General features: G+C 41.1%; 1 protein-coding gene across 1 annotated transcript in view; it reads left to right on the top strand.

The window, feature by feature from the left end:
• LOC145407702 (uncharacterized) overlaps window positions 1–16,664 on the top strand; it is a 29,735-nt gene extending 13,071 nt beyond the window's left edge. Inside the window, exons 3-6 of the mRNA XM_080278571.1 lie at window positions 11,234–11,414; window positions 12,002–12,101; window positions 14,497–14,626; window positions 16,435–16,664. Of these exons, the coding sequence (XP_080134697.1) occupies window positions 11,234–11,414; window positions 12,002–12,101; window positions 14,497–14,626; window positions 16,435–16,527 (504 nt within the window). The 3' untranslated portion in view covers window positions 16,528–16,664. The remainder of the gene's footprint in view (window positions 1–11,233; window positions 11,415–12,001; window positions 12,102–14,496; window positions 14,627–16,434) is intronic.
• The last annotated feature ends 4,716 nt before the right edge of the window (window positions 16,665–21,380 follow it).

Genomic DNA, 21,380 nt, shown 5'->3' with positions numbered 1-21,380 from the left:
GTAATCATGAAATGCAGAGATAAGATGTTGAAGAGAGTTGAAGAATTTTACAAAGAACTGTATGTATCAAAGACAGTAGTGCCAATAGCTAACTTTTCAGTTGACACAAATGAAATACCTAAGGTAACACCAGACGAAGTAAATAATTCTCTCAAAAATAAGAAAAGAGGGAAAGCTCCGGGAGAAGATGGAATAGGAGTAGATTTACTGTTGGATGCAGGATTAGAAGTGCAAACTAGGCTTGCTCACCTATTTACTCAATGTATAAAAAGGAAGAAAATTCCTAAAACATAGTGTAATGCAATAGGTATTTTACTTTACAAAAAAGGTGACTCAAAAGAACTTAGTAACTATCGACCCATTAGCTTGCTGTCAGTCACATGCAAACTCTTCACTAAAGTCCTTACAAACAGAATAACTAAAAATTTTGAGGAAAACCAACCTCGTGACCAGGCAGGATTCCGAAGCTGGTACTCGACTGCTGAACATCTACGCACAATGAATCAACTAACTGAAAAAACTACATATTATTATAAACCTAGAACAAAGAGTGAATGAGAACATTGTAAAACTGCTCAAAAACATATGTAAAGAGGGAACTGCTACAGCTAAATTACATAAGGACTCAGAGAAAATTAAGATTGAGAAAGGCATGCGTCAGGGAGATATAATTTCACCAAAGATATTTACAGCATGCCTAGAAAGTATTTTCAGAAAGCTAGACTGCGAAAACAAAGGAGTGAACATAGATGGAGAAAAGTTAAACCATTTAAGATTTGCAGATGACATTGTCCTAATCTCAGAAACAGCAGAGACATTGCAAGAAATGTTAAATAACCTGAACAGAGAAGGTCTCAAAATAGAGCTAAAGATGTACCGGAGTAAAACTAAAGTAAAGTTTACTCCTCAAACACCAAAGAGCGTCATCACGATAAGTGGAGAAATTCTTGAAGAAGTCGAGGAGTACAATTACCTGGGACAAATACTAAAATTAACGAAAGATCATGATAGCAAAATAAAAAGACTCATTACAATTGGATGGAAAGCGTTCGGTAAACGTAGGGACATTATGAGAAGTAGCTTGCCAGTTTGTATGAAACGAAAACTATATAACGAATGTATAATTCCGGCTATGACGTATGGTTGTGAGACTTGGAAACTGAGAATATCGATGGAAAATAAATTAATTCGTTCTCAGAGAGCAATGGAAAGGTCAATGTTGGGAATATCATTAAGAGACAGGAAAAGATCAACTTTAGTGACAGAGCAGACTAAAGTCTAAGATAATATAGAAGTTATAAAAGAACAGAAATGGAGGTGGGCAGGCCATGTAGCAGCAATAAGGGATAATCGATGGAGCAAGAGGTTGACTGACTGGACACCAAGAGAATGTAAGCATAGCAGAAAAAGGCCAGACAGGAGGTGGAGGGATGAGATAGAGAAATTTTCAGGGAAAACGTGGCAAAGATTGGCTCAATCAAGGAATTCATGGAGAAGGTTGGGGGAGGCCTTTGTTCAGAAGTGGACTTGTAATGGCTGATGATGATGATGATATATATATATATATATATATATATATATATATATATATATATATATATATATATATATATATATCTCCATCATCCGGACCTCCTTTCCCACCTAAGGGCAGGGTGAAAAGTAGCAAAGTCCAGACAGCCCAAACTTGCCCAGTCCAATGAGCCACGCTTCCATTCACTCATCATTCAAGCCCCCGGAATCCTGGCTCTATCGGATATGCCAAAAAAACATTCACCACGTTCGTTAGCTTCACATAAACGTATCTGATTGAGTCAATCCGGATGCTGCCACGTTAAAAAGGGGTGCCAAAATCCCTGATCATGCACTTCTCGCAACATTCATCCAGCCAGCTCGATCTCTTGTCAGTTCCCTAGCCTCACCGATTTCCAAACCTATCTTCCTCACATCATCCACCATATCTCTCCACCTTCTCCTTGGCCTACCTCGCCTCCTCCTTCCTTCAGATTCGCCCAGATATACCTTTTTCACCACTCTATTGTTATCCATTCTCTCCACATGACCATACCATCTAAGTACACTCTCTTCGATTCTGGTGTCCACCGACTTCCTTACCCAACACCTTTCACGAATCACATTATTTCATATCCTATCCACCCTTTGTATTCCATATACATTCCTCAGCAGTCCCATCTCCACTGCTCTCACTTTTGAATTTTCATTTTCATCCCACACCATAGTCTCACATTCATATGTTAAAGTTGGCACTATTTCTCCCTCATGTAAGTCTCGTGCAGCTGCAACACTCAAACCTCTGTTTCTTATCAAGACCTTCGTTGCACCAGCTACTTTTCTTCCTTGTGTCACTCTACTTTCAACTTCTTTTGCACATTTTCCTCTCTTTTTTGTCATTGTACCCAGGTGTTTGAACTCTCTCACCAATTTCAGTCTCGCTTCATTCACTGCAACATCACACTGGGAGTCACCTCTCTCAATAACCATCACTTTACTATTTTCTACATTCAGTCTCAAGGCACGACGCTCACAGACATCAGCAAAACTCTGCACTAGCCTACCAAGTTCTTGTCCAGTACTTGCAAGCAGTACTGCATCATCAGCATACATCAAATTTGAGATATTCCATCCATCACCATTTATGACTAACATCATCCCTCTCTCTATTACTCGTGCTTCTACTTCTCACAATACCCCATCCATGTATATATTGAACAGCCATGGGGACATCACACAACCTTGTCACACGTCCACACCGATCATTCACTAAGATACCCATTAACTCTTACACATGCTTCGCTACCATCATAAAATCTCTTGACAGCACCTAGCAGCTTACCAGCTACACGGTACATGCACAAAACTTTCCACAATCCCTCTCTGTCTACTTTGTCGTATGCTTTTTCCAGATCCATGACTGCCAGAAACACCTTATGGTCCTTCTCACAAGCCCTCTCTGCTATGTCTCACTGCAAATATTTGATCCACACATCCTGTGCCATTCCTAAAGCCACCCTGTTCATTACTCACTGGGACTTTTGATATCTCTCTTACTTTCCCTGTAATAATTCTTCCATATACCTTCCCTACCACCCTCAATAAACTTATGCCATGATAATTCTTGCACTCACTTCGCTTACCTTTATTTTTCTACAGGGGTACAATCACAGCCTTTTCCCATTCTGCAGGCACAATTTCACTCATCCATGCCTTTTTACATATCTCCAACAAGCACTTCCACTCTCTCCACTAAGCTTAAACATTTCTGCATACACCTCATCAACCCCAGTTGCTTTCCAGTTTTTCAGCCACTTCATAGCATTCTTCACCTGTGCAAGTGTCACGTCTCCTGGCACTGCATTCCTTCTTTGCACACCCCCAAAACCAGTCATGTTTACAGCCGCTCTGCTTTCTCTATTCCCATCCATCAGGCTTTCAAAATACTCTTTCCATCTGGTCCTTACTTCATCTCCATGGGTTAATAATCTATCATCTGCATCCTTTGCACCATCACATTTCTTTCCGCTTTCATTTCTACATTTCCTGACCTCTTTCCAGAATAACTTCCTATTTTCAAAGTAGTTCGCATTCATTTTTCTTCCTAGATCATCATTTATCTCCTTCTTTTTCCTCTTCACTATTCTCCTTACGTGCTTCTTGCACTCAATATACTCACTTCTTATTTCAAATGAAATCCCGTAACCACTTTAGCCACTTCTTCCTCTTTTCCTCCAACGCTCTCTTAACCTCCTCATTCCACAACACCGTACTTTTCTTCTTTATTGTTATTCTTGCCACACCACACACCACTTTAGTATTCCTAACTAAACAATCCCCATATGCATTCCACAGGCTGTCCAGAGTCATTTCATTCCAGTTCACTGATTCTAACTCGTCCTCTTCTTTGGTTCTGTAATCATCTGCCATTTCTTTGATCCTCAGCTACTTAACTTTCAGTCTTTCTCCGTGACTGCCTCTCTCTTTCCTGGTCCACCTTACTCCTCCAGCTTGATCTTGTATACCACAATCATATGATCTGACAGACCTCCACAACGTCCTCTCACGGCCCTTGTATCAGCAACCATTCCCATCATCGACCTCTATGAGCACGTAATTAATCAGGCTTCTTTCTATACGATCCCCGTTTCCTCTACACCATGTATAAGTATGTGCATATTTGTGTTTGAAATACGAGTTACAAATGCACAATCTCCTCTCCTGACACATATCCTTTAGTTGCTTCCCATTATCATTTTCTCCTGGTAATCCATAACAACCCATTATGCCATCCACAGGACCAGTGCCTACTCTTCCATTTATATCCCCCATTATAATCACTTTATAGGTCCTGGGCATTTCTCCCACTACTTCGCCCAGTGCATCCCAAAATCTGTCTTTCTCTCTCTCACGCCTGTCCTCACACGATGTATATGCAAGAATCACAGTACTGTATTTATATCTATCTATCTATCTATCTATATACATATCTTTCTCTCTCTCACGCCTGTCCTCACACGATGTATATGCTAGAATCACAGTACTGTATTTATATCTATCTATCTATATACATACATACATATATATATATATATATATATATATATATATATATATATATATATATATATATATATATATATATATATATATATATATATATATATATCCCCATGAGGAGCATAGCAACCCGGGTCTAGGCAAGTTGGTTCTAACATTTAAGATGAGAGTGACCAGCCTCACTCATCCATGAGTGGCATTACATTAGTAATAAACCCCAAACACCCCTTGGAGCGTCTTAATTACCCACTAAATCATCAGGCACCATAGTTTAGGACACTGTAGCACCAGTCGAGCAGGGCAGTACTCCCAAGGTGGATGGAAAGCTGATGACAGGGAGAGCTGGAGTTCCCGTTTCATCAACCCACGGGACTAGGTCCCGACCATCCCCCTTTGGTGAACTTTTTCAGTGTCTCAGTAACACAGAGAGTAGGCCAGCATGCTCTCCAAAACAAGTTTCTCTATCTATCAACACCAAACTACATGCACAATACACACCTCACTTCCTTTTCAAAATCTTAAAAAATGGCGTCGAATAATGTAGCCTCGGTGTCCCCGGGGGGGAGATAATAAATGCCCCCACCTTCTGCCCCTCTCCAGGTGACGACTCAATATGCCTGGAACCACTGTCCAACTCTCTTCTTCTTCATTTCTGCAACATTCGTGTCCTTTCCTCTAACTGTCGCTCTGTTGAGCACCACCTTTCCTTCTCTAAACCTCATCTTCTTTTTCTAACTGAGACTCAGCTGTTTGAGGCAACTGACAGCAGACCCTATTCTGTATCCTCCTACTATCTCTACTGTATACTCATTTCAAAGCCAAAGGTGGCTGTTGTGCATATATACGCAACAAGTTATCTTGCTCTCGTATTCCTGAACTCGAGTCTTCTGAATTCTCTACACTCTGGCTTCGGCTTTCCTGTCATTCTCAGACTGAATATATCTGTACTGTTTACTTACCTCCTAATTCTACTGACTCTCAAAAATTCTTTGACTATCTTCTACGATGGAACACATTCTATCCATTTCTCCTTTCTCTGAAATCTCCATTCTTGGATATTTCAATGTTCACCACCACAACTGGCTCTCCTCTCCTTTCACTGATCCACCTGGTGAACAAGCTTACACCTTTTCTATCCTTAATGACCTAGAGCAGCTTGTACAGCACCCTACCCATATCCCTAACCGCCTTGGAGAGAGCTAGAACATACTTGACCGCTTCCTTACAACTAATCCTTCTGCTTACACTGTTAATCTTTTCTCTCCGTTGGGCTCCTCTGGTCACAACCTTATCACCTTAACTTGTTCTATCGCTCCGGTATGGGCTGCGGACCCTCCAAAGAAACGTCATCTGTGGCACTTTGAAGTTGCGGATTGGGAGGCCCTCAGGCAGTACTTCTTTGATTTTCCCTGAAATGATTATTGCTACCTTGGCCTTGAGCCATCTGGGTGTGCCTTGTGCATTACGGAGGTTATTCTCTCGGGCATGGAAGCATACATTCCTTTCTCATATCCTTTGACAAATGCACGAAAGCCTTGGTTTAATCACGCTTGTTCTAATGCTGTCCGCAACAAGGAGAGGGCCTATAAAAGGAACTGGAGCCAACCCACTCCTGAATCACATCTTTTATACATTTCTGCCCGGAATTGCGCTAAGTCTGTGCCCTGCTAAAAATAATTTCATCCATACAAAATGCTCTCAACACTGACTCGAATTCTTCCTGCTCCTTCTGGCACCTTGCCAAAAACCTTTCTAACAACTTTACCTCATCATCCTTCCCTCCTCTTTTCTACTCTGATGGCTCTGTAGCTATTTCTTCTACTGATGAAGCAGATCTCTTCGCTCAGACTTTCTCCTCCAATTCCACCTTAGACGATTCCGGTGCTGTTCCTCCATCACTTCCCCCCTCTGACTTCCTCATGGCTAACATTAAAATGTCTTCAGCTGATGTATTTTCTGCCATCACAGGCTTCAATACTAATAAGGCATATGGGCCTGATGGAGTCCCTACTGTTGTTCTCAAGAACTGTGCTTCTGTGCTTACACCCTGCCTAGGCAAACTCTTTCGCCTTTGTCTTTTAATTTGTACCTTTCCTTTTTGCTAGAAGTTTGCTCTCATTCAGCCAGTCCCAAAGAAGTGTGACCATTCCCAACCCTCTAACTATCGTCCATTTGCTTTAACATCCTGTATCTCAAAAGTTTTCGAGTCTATTCTTAATAGAAAAATTTTAATGTGTCTTTCCTATCACAACCTTCTTTCTGATCGTCAGTATGGGTTCCGTCAGGGACTCTCCACAGGTGATCTTCTCACCTACCTTTTAGACTCCTGGTCATCCTCCTTTCAGGACTTTAGCGAAAGCTTTGTCATTGCACTTGACTTCTCAAAAGCTTTCGATCGAGTCTGGCATAAATCTTTAATTTCCAAACTTCCCTCTTACGGTTTCTATCCTTCTATCTGTGCCTTCATCTATAACTTCCTTTCTGGTCGTTCAATAGCCGCTGTTGTAGACGGTCATCGTTCGCCTCCTAGATCTATTAAAAGTGGTGTTCCTCAGGGCTCTGTCCTATCACCAACTCTCTTCCTTTAATTCATCAATGACCTTCTAAGCAGTACATCTAACCCTATCCACTCATATGCTGATGACTCCACCCTCCACCTTTCCATTCGATTCCCACAACTTCCATCTCAGCAGTTACTTCAACAAACAAGGGATGAGGCTATGGCACACCTAATGTCTGACTTGGCTAGTATCTCTGACTGGGGTAAAATAATCTGATTGTTTGTAATGCCTCGAAGACTCAGTTTTTGCACCTATCAACCTAACAAAACCTTCAACAGGTATACCCACTAATGTTTAACCCCTACACCGCGGGCTTGTTTACCAATGACTTGCGTGTGCCGCGGGGTTATTTGGGCTCCGACAGACTCTCAAAAAATATTTGCCAAAAATCAGTTATTAGTCCTAGAATAATAAAATTATATATGCTTATGGCACATACCTTCAGCTTTCTCCTGGAATGATTGTTGAGCCTTCGTCAGTTACCGTAGGACTTGTGGAGACCTCTGAAGTAGGGTAACGAAGTCTCCACTTTACACTTCCCGACAACCCGTAATATGATTACCACAGCCAGATACAAACACTATAAACACTATTCTACAATTTTCAAGTAGTTTGGGATCCATACTAAAAAAAAAACACTGAAAGCAATGGAAATTACGAGCGCGTCTGATCGCCGCACTGGCACTAGTTCGCTCTTAGTAGTCTGTCATTTATTATTCATAAAACCCCTCACACTTTATATTTCTATTACTATATAACACTTATATATATCTACAGTCTTTATTCATAAGTTTCCTTCAGTAGTATTAGTTTATTGTCACTGTAGGGATTCAATTTCTTTCAGTAAAATACGTAGCATTCACTTTCTCGTCCTGTATACTGGCATTGAGAGTGAATGTCACTTTCATCTTCACTCTCATAACTCATAGCATTCAGACATGCTAGAGTGAAACTTTCACTTTCATTACTCCTAGGGTATATACTCGTATTCTTATAATACTACTCATTTACATTTCTATTTACGTTCTCTATTTTATTTACGTTATTTACATTTCTATTTTATTTACACTGTGTTATGCACTGTCACTTGAAATAACTTATAAAACTGTTTTCCATTGTTCACGTATATTTACATTCATTACTTTCACTTGCTGTTTACACATTATTTACACATTATTTACAATTCCACTTGCACTGTTTTACTCAATAGAAAGATCGTAGTCACTCTTTTATCAATTGTCAGCCCTTTACCTCTTTCCACACGAGGTTTAGTAGGAGGTAAAGGTCACAGGGCCATTTGCATGGGGGTGAAAAAAGGCCTTGAAGTCAGCAAGAAGAAACATACGTACTCTCACTTCGGAAGTTGAGAGTAACCTGATAACGGAGGGCTAGCGTGGAGGCCTGCTAAGGGGTTATTCAGGGTTACCAATATTACTTCTTGAAACAGCTAAGTCTAGCACTGATATGATTGGCAGGAAATCTAGACAATACATTATAAATTTGGTAGTTCCAGGTGAATGTAAATATCACTTAGGCTTCTCCCTTCCCTCCTTACATGTATATTTATTTCGAAAATAGATTAGAGGCCTACTTAGGAGATATATTTTCAGAGCTACCAATGTTAGATCTTGAAACATCTTTGTTTAGCACTGATATGATTGGCAGGAAATCTAGACAATACATTATAAATTAGGTAGTTCCAGGTGAATGTAAATATCACTTAGGCTTCTCCCTTCCCTCCTTACATGTATATTTATTACGAAAATAGATTATAGGGCATATTTCAAGGGAAAAAAAACAGCGAAAATTAGCGAACGAGTGCACGTGAGGTGTTGTCAGGTGATAATTAGTCAATTCCAGGTGTTTGGCACTCTCACTTACCTTATTTCTTTCTTGTATATATTATTTGGTATAAGAATAAGACATAGGGCTTATTTCAATGGATGAAATCAGTGAAAAATTCCAGGGAAGATTTACTTAGCGTAGCACGGCCGGGCAGGCGAGAGGATAGGGTAATGGAGGGGGGATAGGGAGGGGAGTCAAGAACGGGGAGAAATGGCTAAATTGTCAACAATGGATGGGAGTACAGATGAGATTAGGAGTGCTGACTAGTGTTGGACATTGGCAGTACTGATAGATGATACAAGCCCCCACTTGGAAGCCCGGGTGAATTCAAAATAACACAGAATCACAAAAGCGACGCCCCGCGGTATGATCCCTTGCTCCCAAGCGTCAGGAAAGTGACGCCCCGCGGTTAAGGGGTTAATAATATTCAGCTTAATCCTGCATCATCCTTGAACGTGCTTGGGGTTTCATTTGCTCGGGACTTATCTTGGAAAGATCATATTACATCTCTTGTAAAATCCGCTTCCAAGAGATCAAGTGTACTAAGCCGACTCCGTTCCTTCTTTACCCCTGCACAATTGTTGACTCTATACAGGGGTTTTATCCGCCCCTGCGTGGAGTACAACTCTCATGTGTGGGGAGGCTCCCCACATACAGCTCTTCTCAATAGGGTGGAGTCAAAGGCTTTTCGTCTCATTAACTCTCCCCCTCTTACTGACTCCCTTTAACCTCTGTTTCGTCGCCGCACTGTTGCATCTTTATCTCATTTCTATCGCTGCTTCAATGGTCACTGTTCCTCTGAACTGTCTGCATGCATTCCTCCACCTCCACGGTGGGCGCGTAACACCCGTCTAGCAGCAAACTCTGACCCCTTTTCTGTCCAACTCTCTAATGCAAGAGTTAACCATTACTCCTAGTCCTTCATTTATGTAACAGGTCAACTCTGGAACTGTCTCCCTCTGTCTGTATTTCCTGCTTCCTATGATCTCCAGTCTTTCAAATGCAGTGTGTTCAGGCATCTCGAAATGAATGGATCTTGAATTTGGCTCTGTCTTGTATTATGTTTTTCTCTTGGAAGAGGCAGTTTTGCGGGCTCGTTGCATTTGGTCCTTCGTCCTCAAAAAAAAAAAAATGGTTACCACTCAGCATAGGAAATGGTTTCCTGGTGTCCAATAAACCATTTCGCTTGTCACTCAGAGTAGAATCACCCGTTGACAGAAGGAAAAGGAAAAAATGAAGGAAACAAAGAAGAGGAAGGCAGGAAAGAAGGAAGGGAGGACAGGGCAGTCATTGACAGCAGCACTATATATACATATATATATATATATATATATATATATATATATATATATATATATATATGGTTTTCCTGGACTTGACACACAGCCTTGTGGAGGTGATTCTAGAGTGGATTTTTAATTAAAAAAAAAATGCTCCTGGGCTCTTCGGGCCCTCCTGCGTAGGACTCTCGTGCTCTTCGCTCACTTTCTTGCGGCTCGAGTAGACTCAATTTCCGAAAGTCCTGGTCGAAATGAATTGTTTTCCGAACCAAAATTTGATAGCTCCTAACTGTAATAAAAAAATCATCAATCGAGGTGGGACCAAGTTTTTCAACATCAGCGAATTTTCTGCGATTTTCATGCCATTTTCGGTGCACCAGGATGTCTCCGTACCGAAGAAAGGCGTCCTCACCTCGCTTCGGGAATGAAACCCAAGTTGTCCGCACGCAAGTCCGAGATATTTACCACTCAGCCACGGCAAGCAACTTGCCGCCGGGGTTTGCGTTTTTTGGTCAAAATTTGCTTGCTCATTAAATATAGTAAAAGTTTTTCAATCGTGATAGGACGAAGTTCTTTCACATCAGCGAATTTTTTGCGATTTTTGTGCCAATTTTGATGCAGTTTAAATGTGTAGTTTCGGCCTCCCAAAATACATACACACACACAGAGACACGGCTACTGCTATAGTATATTAGGTACTAGGCTGAATGGGGAGAAATTTACAACAGTTACTTAAAATCAACCTAAGAATCACCAGCTGAACTTAGTATGTCAAGATTTGTGACACCCACTGTGTGTGTGTGTGTGTGTGTGTGTGTGTGTGTGTGTGTGTGTGTGTGTGTGTGTGTTTTCCATACAAGAAAGAAAACCTCTACTAACCTGAATTAACCATCCCATTCTGAAAGGGATGCATTGTTGAAATATATAAATTGAAGATCTTTTATAACTGAAGCTTATTTTTAAATATCTTTACAGCTGGCAGAGTCAGGTATTTTCCGAGAAATAGGTGACCTACTGGGGACGGATCAAGTGGTGTTCAACAAGTTCTTTGAACTCCCCAGCAGTATGAGGACTACCGTGCTGGACGGAACGCACGTTCTCTTTGATGTTGACTTGAACTACAAGCAGATGATACCCACTGAATTCTCTCTTACAGGTTGTATAGTGCTAACCGTCTCACGCCGGAAGGAATTAAGTATTCCATTTTAGTAATGTCAGATGGTATTATTCAACTGTTAGCGTGTCATACAGGCCTTAGGTCACTAATACTGTCATCACTAACCATTTCTTTGTCAATATAGCTCTTGTATTCTGTTCCAAGTGAAACCAGACGTTTTTTATCAGTGTCCAATGAGTCTGAGATGCTAGAAGGTGTTAATAGTGTCACCAGTACCCCCTCTCATGGTCGAGAAACTTCCAGTATTTTTATTCCAGCAAACATCATGCAATTCATTCGCCTGATATTGAGACAGGGGCTTAAGAGTAGTATAGGTGATACAGGGGACACCCTTATATTGCAGCAACCGTATAACCGTGCCGCTCAACTGCTTGGTTGTGCAAACATCTTTTAGCTACTTCCCTATCCCCCCCAAGGACTGTAAGAGGAGAGCAACTTCAGCTTGCAGTCCACCGGGCTCACAGTTCAGATGAATCTACAACAACAATAACAGCAACAATGCTTTGTGTTATAGGAAGTTGATACCTGCCACAGACTTACTCCACTCTTTCCTCTCCTCTTGCCAGGAAGGTGTGACTTCTACCTGTCTTTCAGCACCTACATGCCCACGCCCATCGCCATGGTTACCAGAAAAAACAGCCTTCTCATCCCAGGCTTAAATAAAGTGTGAGTATTTAACACCTTCAACTCTATGATGTCTGTATTTCCTTCTTGCTGCCACCAGATTATTACACCTGCACGAGGAAAAGAGCGAGGATATTGTTTTGCCCGGTGTGTGTGTGTGTGTGTGTGTGTGTGTGTGTGTGTGTGTGTGTGTGTGTGTGTGTGTGTGTGTGTGTGTGTGTGTGTGTGTGTGTGCTTGTTTAAGAAAATAAACAGTTTTGATTCGATTTTGATCAAACTTGTTGAAAAGTTTAAATGTACACCAGTGGGTCTTCTTTGTTTCGAAAAAAAAAGCTTAAGGTCATGGGCGTATGCAAAGTAAACTCATACATTTATGATGTGATCTGGATTAAACTTAGTGGAAGCTTAAGGGTCTTGCAAGGATGAAATATTTCTGTTTTTAGAACAACCGGTTGAAGGTCAAAATCACAAGGCAAAGTCAAACAATCGACCCTTTGACCAACCACAGGGATTAGGTGTTATATTTTCCATGTGTTCCTGCTTGATTTATTCTGTTTAGGTAAGATTTTTCTAAATGGAGAGGCTACAGACATCCCTTCAATATGAGAGGGCTTACATAAAATCGCCTGGATGTGGCAGGAATGAACAAATTTTCAGTGTTTCAGTGCGACGGAACTTGACTTTGCCGAAATTGTTCCATTAAAACTTCAAACTAGATACTTAAATTTTGTCCTAGACAGTTTACCAATCAACAAAGCTTCAGGTTCAGATGGAACTCATCCAATAGTTTTGAAAAATTGTTCCTCAGAACTTGCTCCAGTTCTAGCTAAATTATTCATATTATGCATACGTGCTTTTTTCATTCTCCAATTCAAGGAGAGAAGCCAATATCCAACTAATTCCAAAGAAAGGAAGCTCCTCTGATCCCTCTGATTACAGACCAATTGCTATCACATCTTCATTTGGTAAAACAGTTGAGACTGTAATTAATAAGCACATTGTTTTACATCTTGAATCCAACAGCTTAATAAGTGACTGACTGTATGGTTTTCGTCACGAAAGATCAGCTGTTGATAAACTCAGTCTCTTGACTCATACCATCCATCAGTCAACTGACCAACTTGAAGAAATCCACGCATTAGCCCTTAATATTTTTAAAGTGACGGAGTGTGGCACCATTCTCTGTTATCTTAAACTTCCATGCTACTGCCTGTCATCTTCTGTCCCGCTAATCTCCTCATATTTCAGCAACAGAAATATCAAAGAAAAGGTAGATGATGTATATTCCAATTTCCACTTATTTAATGCTGGTGTGCCACAAGGATCAATATTGGCAACATCCCTGTTCCTCATCCATATTAATGATCTCTTGTCCGTCACCCATAATCCAATTCGCTCGTATGCAAATGACAGTGTGTCACAGTTCCTTTACACTTAACCAACCATTCACAAAGATCGATATCTCTAAACTCCCAGCTCAGTACAGCAATCTCCATTAATCAAGACATATCTAAGATCATGCTGTCTCATTTACCGCTAGGAAAACCAAATTTATCCACTTATAAATAGGTATCACCTAACTCCTGTATTACCTTTCGCATATCCCAAAAAGTACTGAAATTCTCGGTGTTTCTCCCAGTAGTACCTTCAGTTGGACCTCTCACGTTAGATCACTTGCTCAAACCGCCTCAAAGAAACTTGGATTAATGTCCAGAATCCGTAGCTTTTTATCTGACGAGCAGTTAGCTGTGATTTACGAGAGCCATGTGCATTCTCACCTCGAATATTGCTCACCTTTGTGGAGTGGATGTGGCAACGTTGCATTAAAACAACTTGACAACATTTAGAACAAAGCGATAAGAATAATTAATAATCCGGCAGCTACAAATGAACTGTCTCCCTTACAAGTTAGACGGAATGTTGCCTCCCTTGCATTATTTTACATATATATTTATAGCAAATGCTTAGACAAAGTTTCATCCATTGTGCCACCAATCCACGCCTTCCCCCGTGCTACACGGGCATCTGGTAGTGCTAATGACTTGACTGTCACACTACCATCCTATCACAATTCCTTTATTCCCCGAACAGCTTCTCTTTGGAACTCGCTTCCCCAGACTAGTTTCCCCCCAAACTTCAACCTACAGCAGTTCAAGTGCTACTGTTACAGACATTTTGTGAATGGAGAACATCTGCACTATGGTGTATGGATTGTTTTTTAATTAATTTACTTTTCCTTCCTCTGTTCATCTGCCATATTAAAAAAAAAAAAAATCACATCAAGATAAATTTCACGTGTCTACCGCTCATACTCTTAAAATAGGTCGCTAGCAGAAGGGAAGCCAAGCATTTACAATATGAAATTATATTTTACATGTCAGTCTTTTTCAAGTTAAGGTGGATGCATTATAGAAATTATTTAACATTGTGTTATCAGGGCCGAAGTGTTGGTTGAGTCTGGGATGTACCGTTATTGGCTGTTCACCTCGCAGCCCAATTCAACCACGTGTAACAACCTTCCCAAGATTATCAGCGTCAGCACCGTTCTGGCTCTTTCTAATGTCTGGGTGGGTAGTGAAATATTAGTAAGTCCAATATGTTGTTATTAAGCACTGTAGTGTATTTAGTCGCTGATACACTATATAGGTACTCCATCCATGTGTCATAGTATCTCCTTACTCTGTAATCCTCCACATGTATGGAGGAAGTTGTGGCTGCGGTTCCCTCACACCCTATCCAGTGTTAAGTGGTTGTTCGAAGTATTGCTAAACTACACAAGGAACAGCTGCGATGACTTTGTTACTCGAGGTGTATAACAACGTCAAACCAACAAAAACAACAGGTCTTCTCTGCCTGGCGTAGAGGTAAAGCGCTAGCCAAAGCTATGGTTTGTGAGTTAATTTACTGTAGCTTTATACAGTTATACAGACATAGTTCCACAGATGCGCTTTCGACATAATTGAATGCAAGTACAGGATAGGGAACGAAGGTAGCGACTACAGACACCAGTGCAACAGGGCAGCATTCCTTAGATGTATGGAAGTCTCATGATAAACCTGCTGGAACTTCCATTACACAGCCAAGAGTCTACTTTTTCCTGAGCATCCTCCTTTGCTGATCTTATGAATTAAAAAAAAGTTTTCCTGTGTGATGCGAACAACAGTGAATCATGATTAGAAACCTTCACATTACCAACACAAAATTATTCTTTTAAAAACTGTTGCATTGCAGCTGTATAAATAGAAACATCAATTCCATTGATATTCTTTCCCTCTTCCCACTCTCTCATGTCGTTCACTTACCTGTATATATTTTTGGACTGCGAGCTTAACGAGCCAAAATTTGATACATTCCAGGTTGCATTACCACCACACCGTCAACAGATAAACATGCGTACTTGGAACCATTATCCTTCCTCCACTATTTGATTCTACCACACTTATCAGTATACCTTAAGAAATCGGTGATAATTTATCACGGTTAAGATATGTATTATTCTAATGTTTCATCATATTTTCACCCAGTCAGTACAACACCTACACTATACTTTGATCCATCCATCATCCAATCCTATGTTGCCCCGTGAGAAGCGTAGGAGCCCGGGGCTAGGCAAGTTGGTCCTGACATTTAAGATGAGAGTGATATATTAATATCATTCGCCGCTATTGTTTTCAGTGATGTCTGAGCTCATTTCGTGACATTTCCAAATAATGAAAAGATTTTAAACCATAAATGTCCATGGTTCCTCCTATAAGGATTTTTGTTGGTCCTTCCTTTCGGCTCATTGTCACAAAGCTCATAGCTACAAATCGTGTGGTTCTCTCTTTGATTGACTTTTGAAAATTCTTAGTTCCACGTCGTTTAAGGGACGCTGGGCACAGTCGGTTAAAGAAACTGATGGATTTACCAGTGTTTAAGGGAGGCAGAGATGGGACAGTTAATTTGATACCGTAGTATGTAACAGTAGAGGCCCAGATTATCATTCATTTGCAGCTAGTATCACATACCTCAGTGGTCAATTCAGTTCTTGGTGACTAGCACCTAGCATAGCGTTCTAGTGCTAATCTGTTGTTACAAGTGAGTGCTTAAGACTTAGAGAAGGTAATTTTAGGGCAAGTTAGAGCACAGCTGGTAGTTCATCTTATCTTACCTGCTGTAAGGACGTATTTTAAATTTACATTTGCTACATCCAGACGATTTTATTTAAGTTTAGGAAACCTCCCGCCGTGAAGAGGTTAGAAACAATCCCCATTAAACTCCTTCACGATGGAAGGTCTCCTCAGAGCGAAATATAATATAAGGGTCTTAATATCAACGAAAAAAAAAAACTTGCTGTTAATATTTTACGCTTATACTAATACGGTATCATTTTCAGGGAATGTTTGCCGTATTTGGAGGCGGATTTCTGGTCAGCCTGATGGTGCTGGTGCTGGAGAATGTGGTGGCTGTGGGCAGGTGCAGACGTTAACTCCAGGAGCACACTGGTCACAGACACTGACTCTACTCAACCATTACCATTCGTCACCAGGGACTCCTTCTTCAATCACCACCACAACAACAAACTACCGGCTCTGCTCGTACGACTACCAGCATCACCACCAACCACCGCCTTCATCACACCTACTATCATCACCACCTGCTATCAGTTCCACCACAAATACGATCACCACAGACACCATCTCTACCACATCCACCACCACTAACACTTCCATAACCAATCCACTGACGATCGGCTCAACCATAAACTATTCCTTCACCACCACCACCACCATCACCACCACTTATTGCCAACTCTACCACAGCCATCACCACCACCAGCCATCAACTCCACCACAGCAACCGCCAACATCATTAACCACAAACTCTACGACAACATCCACCACTACCGTTGCTAAGACTCTCATAACCACTACCAACAGTCCTCACCACTACCACACCACCACTACCAATGACCTGCAATGTTACCTCCACCACAACCACCAGCCACCTACGCTATCACAAGTATCTGCATCAGTACCACCAACACTGCCATACCTACCGTACCACAATTAATCATCACCTCTACCACGGCTGGGGTGCTCAGAGCATACCCCTACCATAGCAGCAGTATCCTCCTTTTCATGTTTTTTATGACTCTGACTTTGACCTTTGACACTGTTTGCCTCAAATTTAATCAGTTTTCCGCTGATGGTTTTCAGTAAGGCTTTTAAATGTGGTGCAGTTCCATCCAGCGATTTTTCTGTAATGTTACGGACAGACAGACACCAGACAAACCAAGCCAAAAAACATACCCTCCTTGGCGGAGGTATCTAGTCACCACCACCACCAACCAGCAACTCTACCTTAACAAAAGGCTAGGTTTACGAGTAATTTCGTTGACATTTCCATAATTTTCCTTTTTATACGTAAATAAATGTATTTTTATTCATACCTTAGAGAGACAAGCGACTCGAAAAAAAAAAAAAAATGCTAGAGGGCCCGTTCAGATCAAACAGTCCGTGCTGTAAGATCGGAGCCAAATGGAAAATTGTCAGTAATGAGCTGGTTGTCTTGGTGCCCAGTGGCTTTGCGCCAATCTGTTGGTGATTATTCGCTCGTTTTTCACAGTCAGGGGATTCTAAAATAATTTTAAACGCCTTTTGAAAGAGGATCCTCGAGATAAAGGGTACAGGTAATTTTCAGGCCAGTAAACCCAGAAGAAAAGGAGTGAGGTCGAGGCAAAGAGAGTAAGAAGACAGTTAGGGAAAACAACACCTCCCCCCCCAAGAAATCTTTTGGAAAATGTCGCCATCGTCACCACCACCTAAAGCCACCAACTCAGCCACAACCGCCATCACTACCATCAACAGCCATTAATTCTACCACAACTTCCATCACCACCACACATCAGCCTCCAACTCTGTCACAATTACGATCACCACTACCATCAGCTACCATCGCCACCACCTCCAGCCACCAACTCTGCCACAGCTACTATCGCCATCACCTCCAGCTAACAGCTCAACCACAACTACCATCACCATCACTTACCACAGACTTTACCACGACAGTCGCAACTACCATCATTAACATACGCACCAACACGACCACAGCAACCACCTTCATCACTGATTACCAATACTAACACCATCACAACCACCACTACCACCACAACGGACCACTAGTTCTGTTTCTGCCACCACCACCACCACTGACAAACCAACCTAATCTACATCTTACAGCCACTGCCATTGCCTTGATAAGTGACACTGCTGCTAATCCTGCCATTAACCCCTTCACTGCGATGACGTATTTGTTGTTTTACTTAGGTTAATACCAGACGATTGTATTCAACTTAGGAGTGATGTCTTGTAGTGAGGGGGTGGACTTGACGCCTACACTTCTAAGTCTTTGCTGAGCCATATAAAATCATCTATAGATAGTAATATAATGTGATGTGGTCTGAGACACAACTCGCCAATTGCCTGTACTGCAAAAAGTGAGATTTATGTGCCTTTTCTTTCTCTTTCTTTCAGAAACAACTGCTTACTTATATTTTCAAAATTTGCTCTGTTAATCTGTTTTGTTTCAGTCTGAGTAAGTTTAGTTATCATTGTAACGGATATTAGCTTCAGAACTGAAGCCATCCAGTGACACTTCAAAGTTTTAGCGACTCCTGTTGTCTTAAGAGTTTACCAGAGAAGTATTCGTAAATATGGATACCTGTGTTCCTGTTAGAAGAGCTGACTCCTGCTGATATAGTAACAAATTTTTCCCTTTAATGAGGATGTCAAGATTATGTACTCTTTACTATGACACCGAAAGCGTGTGAAATTTATTTCCCTGCACATCATTATATAGAAAATATGCATAACAAAAAATGCACAGAAATTTAAAACGATTATTATACCAGTAAAGTGTGCTTTGTGAGCGCGTGAAGAGAGAGCAAGCGTTTGCGCATACGCCTGCCATCATAATTTCATATTCGTGTAAACTTTCAACATTTCCGGTGAAGCAGTTGAACAGTAACTGAAGAATAATTGAACTAAAATATTTACTTCCTCACGTTTTCTCTCTGGATGTGTATATACCCAGGTGCCGTTACATTTATCACACAAGCAATGTTCATTTTTCCATTCCTGACATGCCGTGTCAACGAACTGCTCGGTAAACGCTTGGCTATTGACTGAATGATAAAACCCAGAAATGGGGCGATTATCATTGCTGATTTCACCCTCTAAACATAGAAAAAAAGTTCGTACAAAATTATGAGCTCAATATCCGATAATTAATTGTTAGAATTCATGAAGAAAACATAGTGTTACAACATGAATTTTTTAAAGAATTCGATTTCATAGTGGAGCATGTCAGTTGAAGCCCTCTGTACATTCCCTTGGAAAGCTGGGATTCCATGGGGTTTCTTTGGTCTCATGAGTAAGTACGTAGCTAAAAACAAGATTTATTGAATGTATTAACTACCTGCTGAAAGAATCTCTTCTCTATCTCACATAGTAAAAAAGTTATTAGTCTCTGAACATACTCGCAATTAGGCCGTGTCTTCTCGGGTCGCTTATTTCTTAGCTGAATGCAGAGTAAACATCGCTTTCATCGCTGCACTCGCTCGCTCGTAATAAAAGGTTAAAACAGATTTCTATTTTGACTTTGATAAACTCTGACTTTATATTTCTAAGTGTTTGGTGCTCAGTAAGTAATGTCCCATAGGAAGATCTCTGTTCCATACGCAGTTTATGCACTACACACTAAGGTTGATTTTCCTACAGGATGATAATTATTACATTTTCCCTTATTTCTTTAGCCTAACCTAACAAATTAACCTAACTGACTAACAAACTAAACTAACTTGATACTGAGGCAACCCTAACCTAAGTTTACCTAGACGTCCTTGGATAAGAAAAAGCGGATAAATGGTGCACCACGGAAATCAGCATGTCGGACCGTCTATGAAAATCAGAATCTTGGCCCATCTCAGGAATGTCATCATGTTGAATGGAGCGACTGGAAATAAATTATGTGGCTGCTTATTTACTGTTGCCAGGAAAAATTTGCGTTCAGTCATATGGTGATGTGTAATAAATTTCACTCGATATTTCACTGTGTATTTCTTAACCTTGAACTACAGATGAAATGGAGAAATAGAAGAAAGGAAGGACAGATTTATCTGAAATCTCCATTCTAGGAGATTTCAATGTTCACCACCACGTTTGGCTCTCCTCTCCTTTCACTGATCCACGTGGTCAACAAGCCTACATCTTTTCTATCCATAATGACCTAGAACAGCTTGCACAGCACCTTACCTATATCCCAGACCGCCTTGGAGAGAGCTACAACATACTTGACCTCTTCCTTACAACTAATCCTTCTGCTTACATTGTTAATCTTCCCTCTCCATTGGGTTCCTCCGATCACAACCTAATCATCTTGACCTGTCCTATTACTCCGATTCAGCCTGCGGACCCTTCAAAGAAACGTCACCTGTGGCACTATGGAGCTGCGGATTGGGAGGCCCTCCGGCAGTACTTCTTTGATTTTTCGTGGAATGATTATTGCTTCCATGGCCGAGAGCCATTTGATTGTGCACTGCGCATTACGGAGGTTATTCTCTTGGGCATGGAAGCATACATTCCCTTCTCATATCCTTTGACTAATGTAAGAAAGCCTTGGTTTAATCACGCTTGTTCTAATGCTGTTCGCAACAAGGAGAGAGCCTATAAAAGGTACCAGAACCAACCCACCCTTGAATCACATCTTGTTTATGTTTCTGCCCAGAATCGTGCTAAGTCTGTTCTTCGCTCTGCTAAAAATAATTTCATTCATACTAAATGCTCTCAACTCTCCAACTCGAATTGATCCCGCTCCTTCTGGCACCTTGCCAAAATCCTTTCTAACAACTTTACCTCATAATCCTTCCTTCCTCTTTTCTATTCTGATGGCTCTGTAGCTATTTCTTATACCGATAAAGCAGATCTCTTTCCTCAGAGCTTCTCCTCCAATTCCACCTTAGACGATTCCAGTGCTGTTCCTCCATCACTTCCCCCCTCTGACTTCCTCATGGCTGACATTAAAATTTCTTCAACTGATGTATTTTCTGCCGTCACAGGCCTCAACACTAACAAGGCATATGGGCCTGATGGAGTCCCTCCTGTTGTTCTCAAGAACTGTGCTTCTGTGCTTACACCCTGCCCAGGTAAACTCTTTCGCCTTCGTCTTTCAACTTGTACCTTTCCTTCTTGCTAGAAGTTTGCTCTCATTCAGCCAGTCCCAAAGAAGGGTGACCATTCCCAATCCTCAAACTATCGTCCATTTGCTTTAACATCTTGTGTC

Source organism: Coenobita brevimanus, chromosome 8, assembly GCF_032717465.1.
Source record: "Coenobita brevimanus isolate Jiangsu-jjx chromosome 8, ASM3271746v2, whole genome shotgun sequence".
NCBI classification, from domain to species: Eukaryota; Metazoa; Arthropoda; class Malacostraca; order Decapoda; family Coenobitidae; genus Coenobita; species Coenobita brevimanus.
The sequence above is the reverse complement of the archived record's forward strand: the minus strand, read 5'-3'. Positions and strand labels throughout refer to the sequence as shown.